The sequence below is a fragment of the Bombus vancouverensis genome, chromosome 12 (genome assembly GCF_051014615.1).
Source record: "Bombus vancouverensis nearcticus chromosome 12, iyBomVanc1_principal, whole genome shotgun sequence".
NCBI lineage: Eukaryota > Metazoa > Arthropoda > Insecta > Hymenoptera > Apidae > Bombus > Bombus vancouverensis.
In genome coordinates, this window is record NC_134922.1 from 3066277 (window position 1) to 3085228 (window position 18952).

General features: G+C 37.4%; 1 protein-coding gene across 4 annotated transcripts in view; it reads right to left on the reverse strand.

The window, feature by feature from the left end:
• LOC117165016 (furin-like protease 1) overlaps nucleotides 1-18952 on the reverse strand; it is a 227450-nt gene that overhangs the window by 204375 nt on the left and 4123 nt on the right. For 3 of the 4 annotated variants that reach the window (XM_033348465.2, XM_033348466.2, XM_033348464.2), the window contains exon 2: nucleotides 14227-15948. In XM_033348465.2, coding sequence (XP_033204356.1) covers nucleotides 14227-14385 — 159 coding nt within the window. In that variant the 5' untranslated portion in view covers nucleotides 14386-15948. The remainder of the gene's footprint in view (nucleotides 1-14226; nucleotides 15949-18952) is intronic. The other variant, XM_076623528.1, reaches the window with a different exon arrangement.

Below are 18952 nucleotides of genomic sequence, written 5' to 3' on the forward strand. Positions count from 1 at the left end.
CTCTCTCCAGCTTCGTTCGTATTTGTACCGGCTCCTCGCATGCGTATACGTACTGGTACGCGTGTGCATACCAAGATGTTCTCTGTATCGTCATGTACTGGGATCGTAGCGCGTTAATGCGCCCAACAAGATGCTATCAACGCGCTCCGCGTCCGTTTCTTCGCATAGCTGAGGATTGCGCGAATCACGGAAACAGTGTCAAACGTGATTATTAACCCCTTCTAACTCTAACGAGACACGTTAGCAGAGTCCCTAAAATCGATTCTATACTTTCTCAAATAGTTTGCTTAGTTGAACACGCTAGAACCTGAGTTCTGATTATAGAATCAGGGTTCGGATCGTATAAGAATGATATAGTTGATTACATGTCATTCAGAGATTACGGACGGAACATATGGGACGATCAGTAGAAGCAAGTGAATCTTTATTCGATCGCTTTTTATAATATTCATCAAACAGTTTACGCGTGTGATTTATTTCTGACAATGAATTACAGACGTGAAGTTTTCACAATTTTCATTATCGCCTCACGTTTTACGATTTTATTTCTAACACATAACAACAACGTGCTAAGCTTTTAATTTCTGATTTCTAAGTACAGAACTAGAAATACGATAACTTTTTGCGAAAAGAATAGGTTATCTCTTCTCAGATACTACTACAAAACTGCAAGTATGACTAACACACTTAATGTAAATATGAAATGTGAAACGGATAAGGCTCTCGCTATATCTCTGTTACTATATAAAGTATTTTGTTCTAAACTAGATCAATCCGTTGATTGAAAAAATTGTTTTCAATCAACGCCTCTGCAACTCCATTTATTTTTAGTTGTGCCTATCACAGCGCGGCTCTGTTGGTCGAAATCCAGCTAAAACTGTAGATTCACCTTCACGATTCTCTCACAGTTCTCACGATTATTACTCCCAAATTTCTGTACTTCAGTCGCTAATGACTTCGCAGTCGATGCAACTTAAAACAAGAACAGAAACAGAAACATCGTCACCAAAAAAGAACTATACGAAAATTTTCTTGTAAAATTTGATAAAAATGCTCTGTTTTTACTGCGTAGTTTTTTTACACGCGTAAGGAATGCTGTTGATATGCACATCTTGTTAGAAGTAGATTATCCTCGACTATGTTTCCTAATTTATTCGATCAAATATCAAATAAATGTGAAAGTTCCGAAGTTGCAGCAGGATGCAAATTATCCATGGGATTGCAAATGGCCTCTGGGCCTCGGAATCGTGGCAACACCGTGAATTCCATTCTCTTCGGCTCATTACGCTTTCATTAACGACTCTGCATCGCGATCATTGTTAATTAACATTTTGTCAGGTTTAAGACGGTTCACGAGCCATATAGCGACAATTAATACGGTTGGTTCCCATGCGCGAGATTACGATAGAATGGTGTGCTTGACATTGAGCTAGCGGAGTGAAGTAATAATTGAGATGACGAAGACATGCAGGTTCGCATGTGCGAGGTCCTCAGTAATTGAGGATCACGTGAGCAGCGCAATACGTGCCACGAATACGTTTTAATGTTCAATTACGATAATGCGTTCTTGGAATGATCGTTTGGTGGATTAATTTTTTAAACGATCACTTCTTAATTTATTATTTACAATCGAAGAGTGGTTAGAATTGCACTATCCTGTCGATATATTTTGAAAGTTCAAGTTAAAAAAAAAAAAATGAAAATTCGAAAATTTTAATTAAGGATTTGAGACAGAAAACTTATGAAACATTTGCGATTTCGTTTCTAGTTCTAGAAATCATGTATAAAAATTGCGCTGCTCTAAGTAATTCAAAGAAGAGCAAGGTAAACGTCTAGAGCAGAACGAGCTAAGAAATAAACCGAGGCCATTTACGATGCACATGTTCGAAACTGCTGCTCGACGATCGCAATCACGTTCAAACAATCCCGACCCGTCGGCCATGTGACTGCAAAACGAGTAACAAGGCAATTTCTTAATGCCACAATGAGACACCTAATCGAATTCTCTGACTGAATCGAGCGGACCGCAATTGCAATAAAGAAACAAAATGATCCGAAAGGTTCAAAGAGTCACTTAGAAGGGCGAAAAGGAGAAGGAAAGGACGGGAAACGTAGAAAAGGGTAGAAAATTCCGACTGGAGGAACGGCTCTATCTCTTTCTCCCTTCCTCTCGTGTGTATCCTTTCCCTATCGTGTACCATCTAGCCTCCCTTCTCTACCTCGATCGTCTCAATGGCCGACTCTCTTCGTTACACCCAGATAAAGAAGTCGGAACAGCAGAGAGCCAAGGCATGAATCTCCCTCTCATTCTGCCTCCCTCCCCTCCCCCGATGCATCTTCCTTGCTTATCCACACCACTATCTTCCTTCAATTATTTCTCCTTTTCCTTTCTCCTTTTCCAGTTTCTTTTTCTGTTTATCGCGCTCCACTTCTTCGACTCTTCCCCGTATAATTCTCTCGGCCTGTACTTCGTCGAGGCTCTCTCCTGTGGAGCTTCTCGTTTCTCTAGCTCGTTCTCCTTTTCCTAGGTAAACCTGCTTTTAACGTTTCGTCGCATTTCAATGTCGACTCGCCGAGGGATAGAAACACAAGGGTTCTCACCATGGGGGGTGAGTGGTGGCCATTGACACTTCGAATCGGTGAAACAGAGAGAAAGAAGAAAAAATTCTTCGGTGCGACTTTAATTTCTGAAGGAAATACAACGAGACGAAAAGACAGCTCAGCCGCGAACGCTTCCATTGTTCTTTAGGATACGCGTAACGATCGATGATAGACGTTCAAAGAATAGGCCGTCTTTTATGTTCCTTCCGTTTCTTCGTTCGTTTATTTGCTAATCGATAAATTACCTTCGGTCAATCAAACTTCATTTTCGAAGAAAAATGAAAATAGATATTAAAAGTCGGAGTACGTAAGTGGTCGAATAACGCGTAGTAAGTGTCGACGAAATATTTTGAATTACTCTAAACTTTCTATTCTCCAAATTTTGGCAAAATTTCATTAGTTTTCAACCTAGAATTCGCAATAGAATATTGAAACAGTATTTAATCTAAAGTAGAAGTCAATTCTTAAATATCTTGAATGTACGTATCAATAGACTAGATAAGATAAGTTATACAATTGTTTAGGTCGAATAGATATGATTACGAAACTTTAAAATAAATACACTACGTCTAACGTATACGTGCAGCCATGATGCCCCTAATTTTATTTAGGCTGCAGTTTCCGCCCTACTTTTGGATAGAATAATTCAACACTGTGCGATAATCAGAAAAAATTTCGTAACTCAAAATGCTGCTTAAATTGAATATTATGGTTTTACTAGTTTACACTTCGCTTCTTTCTTCCACTTTACAGCAAAATATAACGCATAAAATATACGTAAGACAAATAAAATTAAATTATTTAACAGATACGTAGCACGTACATGTGTAACTAACTCATGAATTTTCAAATCGAATAATCTCCCTTGTAGATAAGACATTAACACTTGTACGTTCTTTCATATGTACGATCCTAAGATAATATGTACAACGAATAATATATACCATTAAGCTAATTCCTTTAATCACAAGTGACGTAAATACCTGCCAATTTATCAATCAACAAAGACGAATGTAAAATTCACGCTATTGAAACGAATATAATAATTCCGCCAATCCATTCTTCCAATCTATTTAACAATTTAATCACCTCAGTCGCTCTCTTTACTCACTGCTAGTCGCTCTGATTCATCAGAAGCTTTGATCGAACAAACATAACAGCCGTTTAGACGACGTAGCTCGAAGAAAAGGCAAGAACGATTTCCGATAGTCACGGGTTTCCCGTGTTTGAACGGGTCAACGCAACGCCGGAAAACTCATCGAATGCTAAAGAACTCGCAAGTCAGTGAAGAGAATCTTGTTCAGAAATAGAGACAATGGAAGAAATGCAGAGCGAGAACAGGTAGATCTTTAAAATTGTATCGCAAAACGCCAACCTCGCTAAATGCTGAATAGCATAGAAACGAGAGAACCAGAGACGTCAAGCGAGCTACGTGGCGTCCTGAAGGAAGAATGACCCATCCTGTCTACCTGCGGCCAGGTATGTATTTCCGTCCTAGTTGAAATACTTAAGGAAACGTGGCTCGCCCCCGGGAAACCATCGGCGAATTCAATGGCATCATTGTTGTGTGCGCATTTTATCACGTGTCTGCTACGAATTATTTATGAAATAGAGTCACAGATGTGCCCTCGACCAAGTTACCAGGGATTCGTCCATGTTGCAGCGTGAAATGTAAATGAACCAGGAAAATGGCAAATAAATTATTGCCGTTCTTTTGCGACTGTGACGAATTTTAGAGAGAAGAGATCGTTTTCAGATAGCTTTTATAATTTATGGAATTTGAGAGATCTTCCCGCAGCTTTTCGAAATTTAAATTGGATTTTTGCGGAACTCCTGTTTTATGGCCACGCAAATGCCGATTGCTATTCATATGGAGTTCATATATATCGTGATTCCGTGAATTACCAACGGATTTAATTTCTAATTTGAATTCTAATTTATGCGTTTATCGGAGCTCGTTTCGACCATAGAAGTGTAATTGTACCTTGATCCAATTTCGATCTTTTTCTTTTTAATTATCCGTCAAATTTTTTTGATCGTCGATGAAATTTCACTCTTGAATGTTTCTTTAAAAAAAGAAGTACTTTATATAAAACACCCATCTGCAGCAAGATATGTTGTTCTACGAAGATTATTTAATACATTTATTTAATATTAAATTATTCTATCCTACAGAAAAACAAAATTTTGTGGTGAAAAAGGGATGTTTCGTGAATTTTAGAGATACATTACGTGCGTGCGCAAGCGCGTAATACTTTATGTTACGTTTTTTGTTTCATAGCGATAAAAAAGGAAGTTCTGCTCGTTTTTTGGTTCGAAATTGTTTAGCTCGTTCACCCTCGATCGTTTGATCTCGAGAAGGTATAAGAACCGAGGAAAGACAAAGGGTGCGTTTAGCCTTGCTTGAGTGTTCTCTTAATGTGGCATAGTCACCCTTTTACGTTTAAAGTGGCAAGGGTGAAAACGACTTACAAATATCCAGGAACGATGCTCTTTTGTTCGTGCTTTTCACTCCCTCCTAGGATCATTCAAAACGCAATGCTTCTCAAGAGTCCTCGAACCATTCATTCATGCGAAACACACGTTGCGTTCAATTCGACGTTTCACTCGGATGTGTATCTCGAACAATGCAAGAATACCTTTTACTTGATACTATCCGATGCACTGTGTCGATGCAATATGCTGCTACATACGATACGGGAAACATTACGAACGGACAGAGGTAAACATAACCAGTGACGTTGTCAATAAAATATATTCGAAAAATTGATAGATTCAATACTAAAATCACAACTCTAAAGGTAATATTCCCTCCATATTTGCTGCAAAAAATATTTCCATTCGATTAATCTACATCCGGATTAACTTGTGTTATTGCATGCACATGTACATGATAAATATCGAAAGCAGCTTTCATTTTTATCTTCATATCCGAACGTACAAATCAATATAAAGATATGTCCTTTTTTATGCAAATAGATGAAATTAAAATGAATTTTATGGAACAGGTTGCAGTTTTTCTCCACCATACACATTCTACAAGTAAATATAGGAAAAGGAATGTTGCATTAAAACATACTAACAAATGTTTTATTGAAAAATTGTAACAAAGGTACGCGAAATATAACAACGGTTTGTTGTATTTCGTTCCATAAAGCGTACAAATGCATTGACGATATTTACGCTAACTCTGTCACAAAGTGTTGCCCAATCTTATAAATATAGAACCGACGTGTATAATATGTTTGCACATTTCAGTGGAAAAACTTGAATATATTTGAATATATTCCAAGTATGCATGTAATATGTTTGTACGTATATTTGAGAGGGTAGGCTATTATATTATTTGTTCAACGAGAAACGATATTCCCTGTAGAATAGAATATATTCGTGATGTGAATGAGAATTTACTGGATTATATTTTCTTTCTATTTTTATAAAGGAATTTTAACTAATTCTTAAGTTCACGACTATACGCTTCCATTCAGCAAAATCAAGCTATTGTTATATACACATCAATTAATGCAGACTGTCCTCATTGACTTATTAATTGAAACGTAGCGTAGCATAGAGAAAAGAGGAATTTACCGTGGTCTCATAAAATAACGTACACTTTAAAGCCTTTTTCTTTCCTATTGCAATTTTTACAATTTAGATCCAGATTATGAAATTCCATTTTTCATAATCTTTTCTTAACCGGACTATCTCGAAATATCCTTTATAAATTTTTGTTAATTTAAAAGAAAAAAATGAACAACGAGAAGTGGAGTTCTATCTGTGTTGACTGAAATGAAATTCGTTTATTATATGAAAAATAAAACTAGCTTTACAGCTTAACACATTCGCTGGTAATTGCACTAAATGGCACTAAAATGACAACTGAACACCTACTTCATCGTCAAAAAGTCACGTAGAAAAATTTGAGAGGTGTTTCGATATATCTATGTATTGGTTTTCCATGGCGTGTCATAAACCTTGAGGTGTTCGAGCACGCTTCTCGCCGACAAACAGCCGGCAATCACAAATTCGAGACACGCGAAGATTCACCGGCGAAGAGTTTTAAGGCGCACCCCGAAAGTATAATCTCGCGCGACGGTAATCCAGTGAAATGTTGGGTTTCGTAAGATCGCCCTGGAAGATTGGCTTGAAAATCCAGACTTACACGAAAGGATCTATTCTCTGCGAAACTTCCTTACTTCTTTCAGCGAGAATGCGGCATGCCACCACGGATGAACAGCAAACGAACAAAGAAAAATCCCAGGTAACGTAATTCAAGACAAAACGAACTGAGCTACTTTCTTCATTCTCTTCCTATCCATGATCGAAAATCGATTCAAGGAAAATCGAGAAGGAACCAAATTGTTCCATCCTCTCGTTCAAGCGAGCTACGTTTGACGCTTTGCTGATGTTAGATCATCGCGTACTAAGGTATGTGTAAAAACTATTTCAACGTTTCAGAGAGAAACGGCGTTAGATCGGGTAACGTGTGAAACCCTTGAAATTCTAGATTTATCGACCTTAAATTATACAACTCTTCGACCGATTTCTTCATCGAAATAAAATTCGCTTTAAGGTGTCTATTAAGATGTCTATCGGGAGAGATTTTTATATACGCACACACGCATATAATGAGATATAATATAATAAAACATGAAATGAGAATGACATATCGTATCGTACACAATTAAGGTTTATATCTGCTTATCGTCATCCGGTTTTCTAACTGAATTTTAGCTCCGTGTAGTCGAATACTCGGCTTAACGTTGTTTCAGAATTAACGGTATTTAATGCAATTGGCGCTTGGCCAATTGCGTTAAATCGATTACGCGGAAGCTTTGCGTGACGATAAAATAATGCGGAATGATGAATATCACAGAAAAAACGAATATATAAAAAAATCATAAATAAATAGATATAGCTTTGAAATGGAAATTCTCCTATTACCAATGTAAGTATACGTATCTGTTATAGTGATAACGCAAAGTTCTTGAATTAAAATTCAACTTTAACGAAGTTATTTGTTACTAATTTTAAACAGGTCCTATATACAATAATTCCGTGATCTTCCTATCTTCAAGTCCGTGGAAGTTTTTGTTGCTAAATAGTAATACAGGAATTAATATGAGATTACGAGGTCTAATCAAAGGGAACGATCTAATTAATGTTTATGTTATTTCAGTCGCGTAACGTCTTCCTTTCCAAAGTAACACCTCTAATTTCATTTGCCGCAACCGTTACTACGTGCAAAGAGGATTTAACAGCAAACCTTCTTTCGCGAGCAGGACTTCGAACACGATCTTATTGTTGCGAAAATAATCCTTTCGTCCGGAACTTTCAAGATACAAGTTACCATGGCAGAAGAGCTTCAAAACTCTTTCTACAAATCGCTTCCTCCCATTCACCTAGAATTTTTAAAATCGCGCTATAATAACCGTGAATACGTCGATAAAGTTCACTGAAAGAACTTGAACGGTCAAAAGTTCGGTAGAAATCTGACAACGCCTTAAAAGGAGAATCCGGTCGGCATGTAATTCGTTATCGTTTTTAAACAAGATAAAATCTACACGTGTGAGACTGTCCCTGTGCGTACAATCCTTCGTAGTGGGTAATTCCACAATTTTTATTCAATGCAAATATGTGCCAAGGGACGAGTATGTGATATTTGTTATACCGATATATTTGTCAACCTTAAAAATTATAGTTCGGGAGATTAAGCATTTTCTCCGAACAGACTATGCTCCCATACGAAAACTTGTCTACTTTAAAAGTTTATAGTCTCTGACTTTTTGAAACACTACAATTATTTGCGTTCTCTAGTTCGTGGGTTGTATTTTCTCCTAACAAAAATTTAAGAGACTCTCAGGGAAAGAGTTTACAAACTACTCACGCAAATCTGGACAGAATCGAAAAATAAGGAATATATTTTAGCTACGTATATACATTCGTAATTTCAAAGAATTACTCCATACTGCTACATGTCCTGATAAAATTACGCTCGATTCTGAAACGATGATATACATTTTCGAAACTTTAAATGCATCTACCTATAGCACAGATAGACCGTTCCTGTTCCCATTTTTTATCGTGTGACCTCGTTTCAGACACTCCCAACACAAACCTCTCTAAAATTTGTTATATTTCCATTGTTTAAAATTTTGTACGTGTACTAAAAAATAGAAAAATTTTAAATGCCAACAATAACGAGTTTATCACGCATGAAACATTGGATATATTTTTTGAAGCGGCGAGCATGCATCATAATGCTTGTTATTAAAACTTGAAATAACTTATAAAGAAAACAAAATTAATTCCTCGAAAAAACTTTTGAAAGCCACAAACGGAAATTAAAGTCTGACCTTCGGTAAAAGAAATTAATTCGTAAAGATTATTTCAAGCGATGACGGTAAGATAAAATAGCTTTCCCGTTTTATGCGCCAATGCAAAATAATCATAGCGTATCAGAAAATCAAAAACGAGAAGAAAGGAACACTGTGTAGAATGGAGAAGCAAGAGTATCTGACAATAAGTGAAAAGTACGCGCTACCGTTTCGATCAGTTCATCACCTAACAGACAATTTCTGTGATAGTTATTTGATCGATAGTCAATATCATTTTTATTAAAATCAATCGTCGCATATGTGGCTAAAAAAACTATTTACTCGTCACGCAATTTCAAAGGAATAGAAAATTACACGTTTATCGAAATAATTTTTATGTTAAGCACAATTGCTATCGAGTTTTATCTTTAACATAATGGGTTTCCAAAGTATAAGTTGTGCGAGCTTCACGACATATTCCACGTTATTTTACGTGATACACGCTTGGTTTCCTATTATGTATAATTACGGAACTCAGTTACGAAATCGCTAAAGCGAAGAACAATTGGTCGTCGTTAAGAACATGCCATATAATGCCGGAACGATAAATGCATGTAGTTATTTCCACGAAACTGCGAATTTTACTTGAATGAATAATATCGATAAAAAAAAGATGTATCTTTTATGAAATGACTAAGCTTTGGGCGACTGATAAACGATGCGTTGCATCAACAAAGGAAACGATGATCTTGTGCAAACGCTTTTAGGAATCCCCGTTATCACCACGGGTCGCAGTCTCCGCCCCCCATCTGCTCATGTAAATAGTAAGTACACAAGAAATGTGGTCATGTTATCTACAATCAGGCATATAAAGAAATTTAACTACTTACGAGTTATATTCCATCTCTTAAACATATACGTACGTAAATGAACATTATTTCGATTAGTATATTAAAAATTTGTTCGTATCCCCGTGAATTAGCAAAATCAAGGAACAGTTTTCCTTAAAACAGAAGGGAATTTGGGTGCAGTAGCTATCGAAAAACACTTATCTTCCTTGCAAATTGGAGGAATAAAATTGGAAAAGTAGCGCAGTTTCGCGAATATCCCAATTTCCCACTTCATATTTCAAACAAGTAAAAAATTTAACTTGGAAGGTAAACCATCTGGCGGAAATTTAAGGGGACGCAAATTGCTCTTGAAAACACAACCGGTACGCAAGACACGGCGAACAAACCTGTGAACTCGTCGGCATGTATGCTAGCCAGTGTGTTTAGCAAAAATAAGTAAATATACTCCATCACGCAGGTCACTAGAGTACATTGAAGTTAACGCAAGAGTAAGCATCAGCAAAATGAAATTTGCGGCAATATCGACGACGTGCGAAATAGATCAATTGAATCTGGAAGTTAACAGGTTTAAAAACAAGAACAAGCCAACGCTAATGACATCAATTACCTCTGCACCTTCTACTTAAGAAGAAAAAAGACGCGAGTTTCGTATCTCTTACCGCAGCAGTGGAATCTTTATTGGCATAAGAACGCAATAAATTATCGTATTACTTATCGTATTGCTTTTGAAACGACCATTGTGGAATTTTACGTGACAACATCGTACTCGATCATGTTTCTCAATCCGTACATTGTAATCGCAAATATTTTTATTTACAATTGTACTGTTTGGTGCGTATCAACCTTGCATCAGATGTATTCAATTCAGCGAAGCTATTACGCAATTCTTAGCGCATTTAACGCGCCCACAACCGGCTTCTATCTAATTAAAAACGAGATAAGTGGGAAAACCCGAATGAAACGATCGGCATGCAAGTAAATTTTCTTTGCTGCGCAAACAACGCTAAAAACGAGAAGCCATTGCCCGGGAAGATGCCTTGAAAGCGTGTTCAATTGTTCTAAGTGCAGTTCTAAGAATCAACTTTTGCACTGCCAATAGAACGCATGTCAGACGCAAACACGTCTCATCCAGAGATTAGTCGCGACAATAATTCACAGAAGAAACCATCTTAGTCGTAATGCTTATGAATTCGCATGCAATAGCTGGTTCGAATAAAATTTTCGTTTTGACGATCATATTTTACCCTTTTTTGCACCACTTTTTTTTAAATGAAATAAGTGGAAGTTACGATTACAAAGCTGAAACAAAACTTAAACAACCGTTCAGTTTTAGTTCATTGGATGTTTTATTCCATTGAATCGCGTGGCGGATCAGGTTCATATTCCACGATTGAATGAGAACTGACGCGGAAAGCGAAGATAGGAAAGACGAGCTTCGATGAAAACTATTTAGGTAGAAATGTTTGTTCGAAGGTTAATTTCCGTCTTCGATGCTGACGCGAAACCAGTCGAAGCGATCTTCGCGTCATTTTAACGTGCAAAGACGCGGGAGCAATTAAGTTCCTGTAATTTACAACGTACGATAGCAATAACGATGGATAAAAAAAAGAAAGAAAATATAATATTGACGCGCAAATTACTAAATTTCCAAATTAATAAACGTTGATTCGTCAAACTTCCATCAACATCGCAATAACCCATAAAGTAGTTAAAAAATGACCTAGTTGTCCAGCCCCGTTTCCCAGAGATAAAAGTTACCTCGAAATAAAGCAGAATTTTTATTAAATGTGCAGGGATAATTCTACGCCCTCGTTTCGGCGCCGGGAGTTTCCTTATTAGGATACTACGAATACAAACATTTTTATCCTTTAAAAATTTTATCCCGCAAAGAGTTTCAAAAACGGCGAGCGGAAATGTTTTGCGAAAATTTGTAGCCTTCCTTTTTAAATAAAGAATTACATTTAAGCCTATGATATTATCATTTATACCCTGTTTCTTTATTTTCTTTCTTTTTCTTTCAAACGAATATTAGCACATCGTTTCATCTCAAACAATCATCATCACTCATTTTTGGTCAAAATTTAAATCAGATACATTACCTCTTGCTGTTATAATTTGATATCTTCGAGTGTGGAACACGACCAATTGAAATTATATCATGACATTTCAGCATAAAAATAATGTAAAAGATCACACGTATCGACATTTTTTCATACTTTTCAGAAATTTAAGACGTTGTTTAACGATAGGGAAACAAGATCATGTCGAAAATACCTTCAAGCGCGTAACAGGGTAAAATTTCCTTTAACTCTAAAAATAATAATTACCTATTTTGAACAAAAAAAACTAACAATCAACGTAAAATATATGCTTTCGTTTTTTCCCAAAACACAAAGGAGGCATTGAAACATCTACGCCTCGTTTACAAAAGATTGTTTAATATTATCTCAAATGCAGGAAATGCTGAACAAATATCTTCGTGTAAAATGTTGAAAATATGTAAAATATTTAAAGTAAACTACCGACAAGAAATTAGCAAATTCTCACCGTGATAGTTTACAAACAGTTTCATAGAATATAACGCAAATTACGTGAACGCAGAGAAGTATCAAAATTACAGTCAAATATTCTCGGATCCTTTTTGAAGGAACCTAGGAATGTTCCTCTTCAACGAGTCAGAGCCAAGCTCGATATTACACGTCACGGGAAAAGATGAGCCTCGCATGATTGAGCCCACCCACCTCACAGAAATTTCTCACTTTGATCGCGAAACCACGAAAAACTTTCTGGCCGTGATATCAAGGTCGATTTGGTATTCCGGAGAACCAATCTATCCACAGAAATAAACATCAATCCGTCGTACTATCCGAGAAATCGATAACAAATCGAAACGACGATCGCAAAACGATAGAAATACAATTAATTTGAACGCAACGCATATCTGCTTACACGACGGTAAGAAAGTTGCGACGATTGGAAAGAAATTGAGCAACTTTACTTGTCCTTGCAGATAAAGCAAGCAGAAAATTCCGCTAAAACGACTTCCTTGTATTTTTTTCATTTTTGAATTATCATCCAGGTAATTGTTGCGAATATTTCAAAAGCTTTCATATCCTACATAGCACATAGTGTAAGCGTAATAAAATTATGAATAATTTGTTTTTGAAAAATTCCTTCTCCCTCGATTCATAGAGATTGTTAATTATAAAGCAGAGATAAGAGAACTTTCGTCGATGGCTGTTTCAATGTTTTCAAGTGGTTACACAAAGAGAGATCTTTGATGCGCATTCCGAAGGACTTTGCTTATTACCTCCTTCACTTTGCTTCATTTTATATAATACAGTTCTTAAATAACGATCGCTGAAAAGACACGGTCGCTGCATCATTCGAGACGGACTAATTGTCCATGTCAGAAAACTTACGGATGAACTCGAATCGGCAACTAACAGAAGAATTTAGCATTTAGGGTTTGCAGCGATTTTAGATTTCGAGGAAATTGATACTTTGCGACAAGGGTCATATTATATTTGCTCATCAAACAGTCGTCGGGTTAATTATATCCATCGTATTAATAATAAAAGCTAAGCATGATACTCTGAACAGTTACAAATTAGCATACGTTCCAACGGTTGTTTGAAAGCCAACGCAAAAGTCGCAAATATAAGAAACTTCGTCAAGAAACCGAATCATGCGTTTCAGATCAAACATGCAATGCAACACTATGCCTTCACCTTTGTATCCAAAATTATTCTTGACACTTGACTGTCTTGTCTATGAATGATTCTCAATGATTACAAAACGTTTCAAGAGGAATTACAACACAATCTTCCTTTTCGACAATGCTAATATTGAGTTAGAGTGCGATCGAAAGGGAAAAACCTGCGTATTTTCCCGATTTGCGCAATCACAGCTGTATTTTACACAATACGTACAATATCAATAACGCTTGCGCGTTTATACGTTACGTTCCTAGTTATGTGGCACATTTTTTGTCAATCACACGTTAACAAAAAATTAATAATATTGTATAATATAATATTGTATACTATCGCATAATTTATATCCATGATATGCAAAGTTGTTCTACGAATGCGAATAATTCGAAGATACATGAGGCGATGTAATACTGACATTAGTTTCAATAGAATTCCAGATACTTGCAGCGTGAAATAAACAAGAAATAGTTGTTTGTTAAACTGTGGTTTTTGGCATTACTGTCAGTAAGTTAATGCATTTTTGATGCATTTTCAATGCCATCGTTTAATTTATATTAGCCCATATAAATCATATTATCTAGTAGCTTAAGATTAAGAGTGAAATTTTAGCATCTTGAACTATTCAGAGATTGTGCAACAAAGTAAATGAAAAAATTAATAAATCGCGTATCGTATCTCTTCCATAATCTTCGAATTACCGCGAAAAGTATTTCGAGGAAAAAACGCGGGGTATGCTCCTACCTTATCGAGATATTGAAATCCATGTTCCCGTGCGACCTGCTTGGCGACTTCCGCTCCTCCTTCGATATGCACTGCCCATTGATTCGTATAGGCTGCCACTCGTCCACCAAGAGTCACCAGCGCGACGATGGCCAGTCCGAAGATCTTCCGCGGGCACATGATAGCTCTGCCTCTCGACTGCAACTGTTACCACTAGCGGCTCCAGTTTCACACTCAACACTATTATTCACTATCCACTAAAACAGCCGCTGCTACCGGCGGAGGAGGCAACAGAGATAACAAGAACAAGAACAACGACAACAAACAACGGCACCAGCACTGCCACCACGAACAACACGGCTCACTTATCTATCTATCGCACGCACGATAGAAATAAACGTCTTTTAGCGAATTGTTCAAAGGCAAGCGATAATAGACTGGATGATAGCGAAGGTGAAGAACAGAGAGACACATAAGAGGGAAAGAGAGAAAACGGGAAAAGGTGAAATATGACAGTATAGCTGGCACCTGCTGACCGTCTACGGCCAACTGAACTGCCAGCGGACTATGTTACTCGTTAAGTAGCCTCCGCACTTGCGAACCGATGACTACCGACTTTCTGTTGTTCTTCTTCCCTCTACTTCCCCGTCGTCGTCGTCATCGGTGTCGTCGATGGTTGTCGTCGTCGTCGTCGTCGTTTCGTCGTTCCCTCGTCGGTGACGTTGCTGCCACTGTCGCCGCTTTCGCTCAACGACGAACAGCGGTAGGTGGGGCGATCGTCAAGTCATGTGGCTGTTAGTGGGGAAATCGACGTGATTCTTGTGATACCGATAATCGTAAACGTGTACGGTACACGTGGCTGTCCTCCGAATCAAGGGCGACGTACGTAGAATCGGTGAGGTCCGCGTTTATCGTCCACTTTGTCCTCATCCGCCTCGCGGATGCGGACACAACCTCCGTAGTATGTGCCCACTTACCTTCGATGTACGATTAACAAACAAAAACAAACCCACCAATCACTTCGTTTCCCTCTCCGCTTCGAGATTATCCGAACTAGCCTTTTTCTATTCCCCCGCTCTGTTCGAAACTTTTTGATTACGTGGATCGGCAGCGACCTTCAACAAACTGTTATTCCAAACGTTGCCGCTCGTCCCCCCGTTCCCGCGTTCCTGTCCGCTTCTCGCTTCTTCTATCTCGCGAAACTCCAACGTGGGACTCCAATGTGCTGGTAACTCTCCCTCTCTCCAATCTCTCTTTTTCTCTTTCTCTCTTTTACTCGAACTCGATGATGGATGAGTGGAGTACGAAGAAACTTCGTAGAGAAGACGAAACGATTTCAGCCGTAAACGAACAGCATTTGGGAATGAGACGATGGAAACGGAATATCTAGAAATGTATCAGTTACAGACAAGATTATCGTACGGTGAACCACGCGGAGGAAACGCACTTAGACACCGGCCATCCGGTCCCCATACGATGGCAAGACAGTCCTCCGACAGCAGTAGCCAAATGGTTGGCCAGCCATTCAGACGTGGCAGGCAGTTATCGACCGAAAAGTCGGTCGATTCACGTCATCGACCGTTGCATCCTCGCTGCTAGCTGCATACCTAGGAAAATTTGTCGATGACGTAGCCTCGTGCTTAGTTCTCTGTCCCTCTTTCTCTCTCTCTCTCTCTCTTTTGCTCTTCTTTTCTTCGTGCACCGCTTAACTCATCCTCCGCCTGTCACTAACCAAATTCGGATCTGAAAATCGTTTCGGCAATTCAGATATTTCGATAAACGAGAACGACGAAAGTAAGAACATAATTAACTACAACAAACAATTTTTATCAGTAAAATACTACAACGAAGTAGAAGAATATTAAGGAAAATAGGAGCTGCAAGTAACGCGGGTAGATACTGACCAATACCTAGAGAGGTTGCATATTTCCACGCGTATGATCTTTTATACCTTCTATCGTTAATGCATTTAATAATATTTTTGTAGAGATCTTGAGTGTTAAATTATGTAGGTATTCACAGATATCGTATGTCCGAAAACAATTTGAGCATAATCGAAAACAATTTCCAAATGGACCAGTCACTTGTCCCACGAGGCACAATTACTCCGAGGACGAAATACGCCAAGTCATTTGCCTTTCCATTTCCCTTACGGAAAATTACGTATTCTCGTAAAATTGCACCAGCCACGATCAAGGTTTAAATTACGGTCCAGTGAGGTAAAGAGAATAACTAAGACATCGATATAAAACCATTGTTTGCATATCAATGAAGACTTAACTGATGTCCAACGAGCAGCGCCTATCTCTCTGATTACATTTTAATGGTTACGGTTTTACGTGCGACGTTAAACTATCTGGTTATATTATTTCCATAGTTTTATCCAATTACAACAAACTATCCAACGACCGTCAAGCTTACCGCGAATTAACAAACTTTGCGCCGCGTATTTTTGAGAATGAAGTTGTCGGTCGGTTTTTAGCGATTGCTTTTTCCAACTATCGCGTTTCCAACGGTCACGTATACGTAACTTGCATCATCCTTATGGGAGAGGAGTGCTCGAACGAATGAGATTTTCAAATGAAAAGAAACAGGATCGATAGATGTCGGAATGGTTACACAGCATACCGGGAAAAATGCATTCAGTGTGTAACTCGCCCTAATTTCCTTCGTACGAGAGATTTACTAAGGAAATGTGAATTTTCCTTTTCTTTTTCCCTTAACGAGCTTCAATAGCCACCGATGTGTTTGGAACTCTTAAGAAGAGAACTATTGCTGCTATTTCCTTTGTATTTTTATATGTCCTTCGGAAAAAAATTGCACTTTCCATTGACCACGTTTAAAACACTACCAATGCGAAAGAACAACTTATAATGCAGCTGTTGAAATGCATTAAAAAATTCGGATAATATTAATAACACTGTCATAATAACTTTGCTTCTTTGGAGAGTATTGTGAGAGAAATACTTTGTAAAAGTAATTTAAAAGATACAGAAAGCTTTTTATATAAAAAATATATAAAATAATAACATAAATTTATATATTAATTAATAATGTAAAGGTACATTGTTTATGCTTATAGGATATTTTTTTAAATATTGCAAGGAAAAAATATAAGAGGAATTTAGAGTTGCTATTAAAATCACGTGGGAAAAAAACTTGAACAATCAAGTTGCATGAGAAGTATAGAAACACGCATCAGTCGTCCCGGACAGCTACGATTTCTTGGAACGAGAACCGCGTTCCCTGAGGAAATTGTACTTCTGGTGTAACACTGATCCCAATTTCTCTTTTTGGGGTAAGCTTTTATACGATGCAACATAAATTTTCGTTGACGTCATACATTTTCTTGCATACAATGTTCAACGAGTATGATAAACTACTGCGAAATTAAAATTTCCATTTAGAAAAAATTCGAAATTCAAACATCTACGTAACTGTCTCTATTCAATATCTCTTATTTTAAATCAACAGTATCGATAATATGTAATCGAATCGATAGTAATTCATCCTTAGTAAAAATTAAAACATTGAAATTCAAATCCATTCTTTGAAAATTGTATTTTTTTTTTTTTTGTGAAAGAATAAATACACTGTAGCATTGATATTCGATATTCCCTTTAAACATACTTCACATCATTCCACGATCTGCGCATATCTCAATTGCCAATTAATCGAATCAGCTTGCTTTTTACTGAGCAAATTGGAGTTCGAATTTCTATTGAATATTTCTCTAGTTAAAATTGCAATTGATCCTTTTGTATATTCCACGGCAAAGGATAGAGAAGATAAATCTTCGACTTATTTAGAAATGTAAATAATTGAAAAATATCTAAATTGAACGCAAGTTGAAAAACAATATTTGTAAATTGATAAAATTAGGAAACATATTCAAGATAACGTGGTACAGTAGAAAGAAGTTGAAACACACAATGTTCTATTCGCAACTAATATTTCTCGCAAATGTCCACGATCCTGCGAGGATTCGGTATTCGAGTCGTACCGTTTCCAGCAATTCTACGGTTTCAAAGGACGAAATGGAAACGACTATCGCGCCGTATTATCGATGCATTTTAAAGGTCGCTAGGTTTCGTGAAAAAGAGCTCGATTTTCAAGCTGCGGTTCGCCTGGTTACAATTCGATAGAACGTTTACACCGCGATCAAGTGAAATTGCGTTTGTGATATTCGTTCCCCTCGAGTCAGTAAATTTTAAAGGTCTATTTTAAACATGGAAATACGGAGCACAGATTGCAACTAGTACAAACATTTTCCTCGCGTAGCGGCCTTATACCTAGAGGCTGACTCTTGATAAACAGCGAAAATAGAAGTCCTATTCTTCCCCTTTCATTTACGTTCCGTCTAACAATGGTTTTACGAGATCCTATCGATTGTGAATTAATTTTTTGAATAAATAAATCTCATAGAAATTGGATAGAAATTTTTAATTAAAATGGCAGCCGGAAGTTTTTGAAATAATTGCGCAGCTGACGTAACGCTTATTGTTGGCTTTGAATAAAACTGTTTTTCGCATACTTGTCCTGAATTCTACTCGACTATATAGCATGCAGAGAAGAATCGTAAAGAAAAACTGAAGATTCGCATTATCGTCACGTTCGAGCGACGTTCCAGACGATTCAACTTCCGGGGAGAGGATATTGGTGGCCCTACAAATACACAACTTCGTGAAAGCTCTATTTTATGTCCGAAACAGGTTACATTTCCTCCCTATTTCGCTTCTGCTATTTC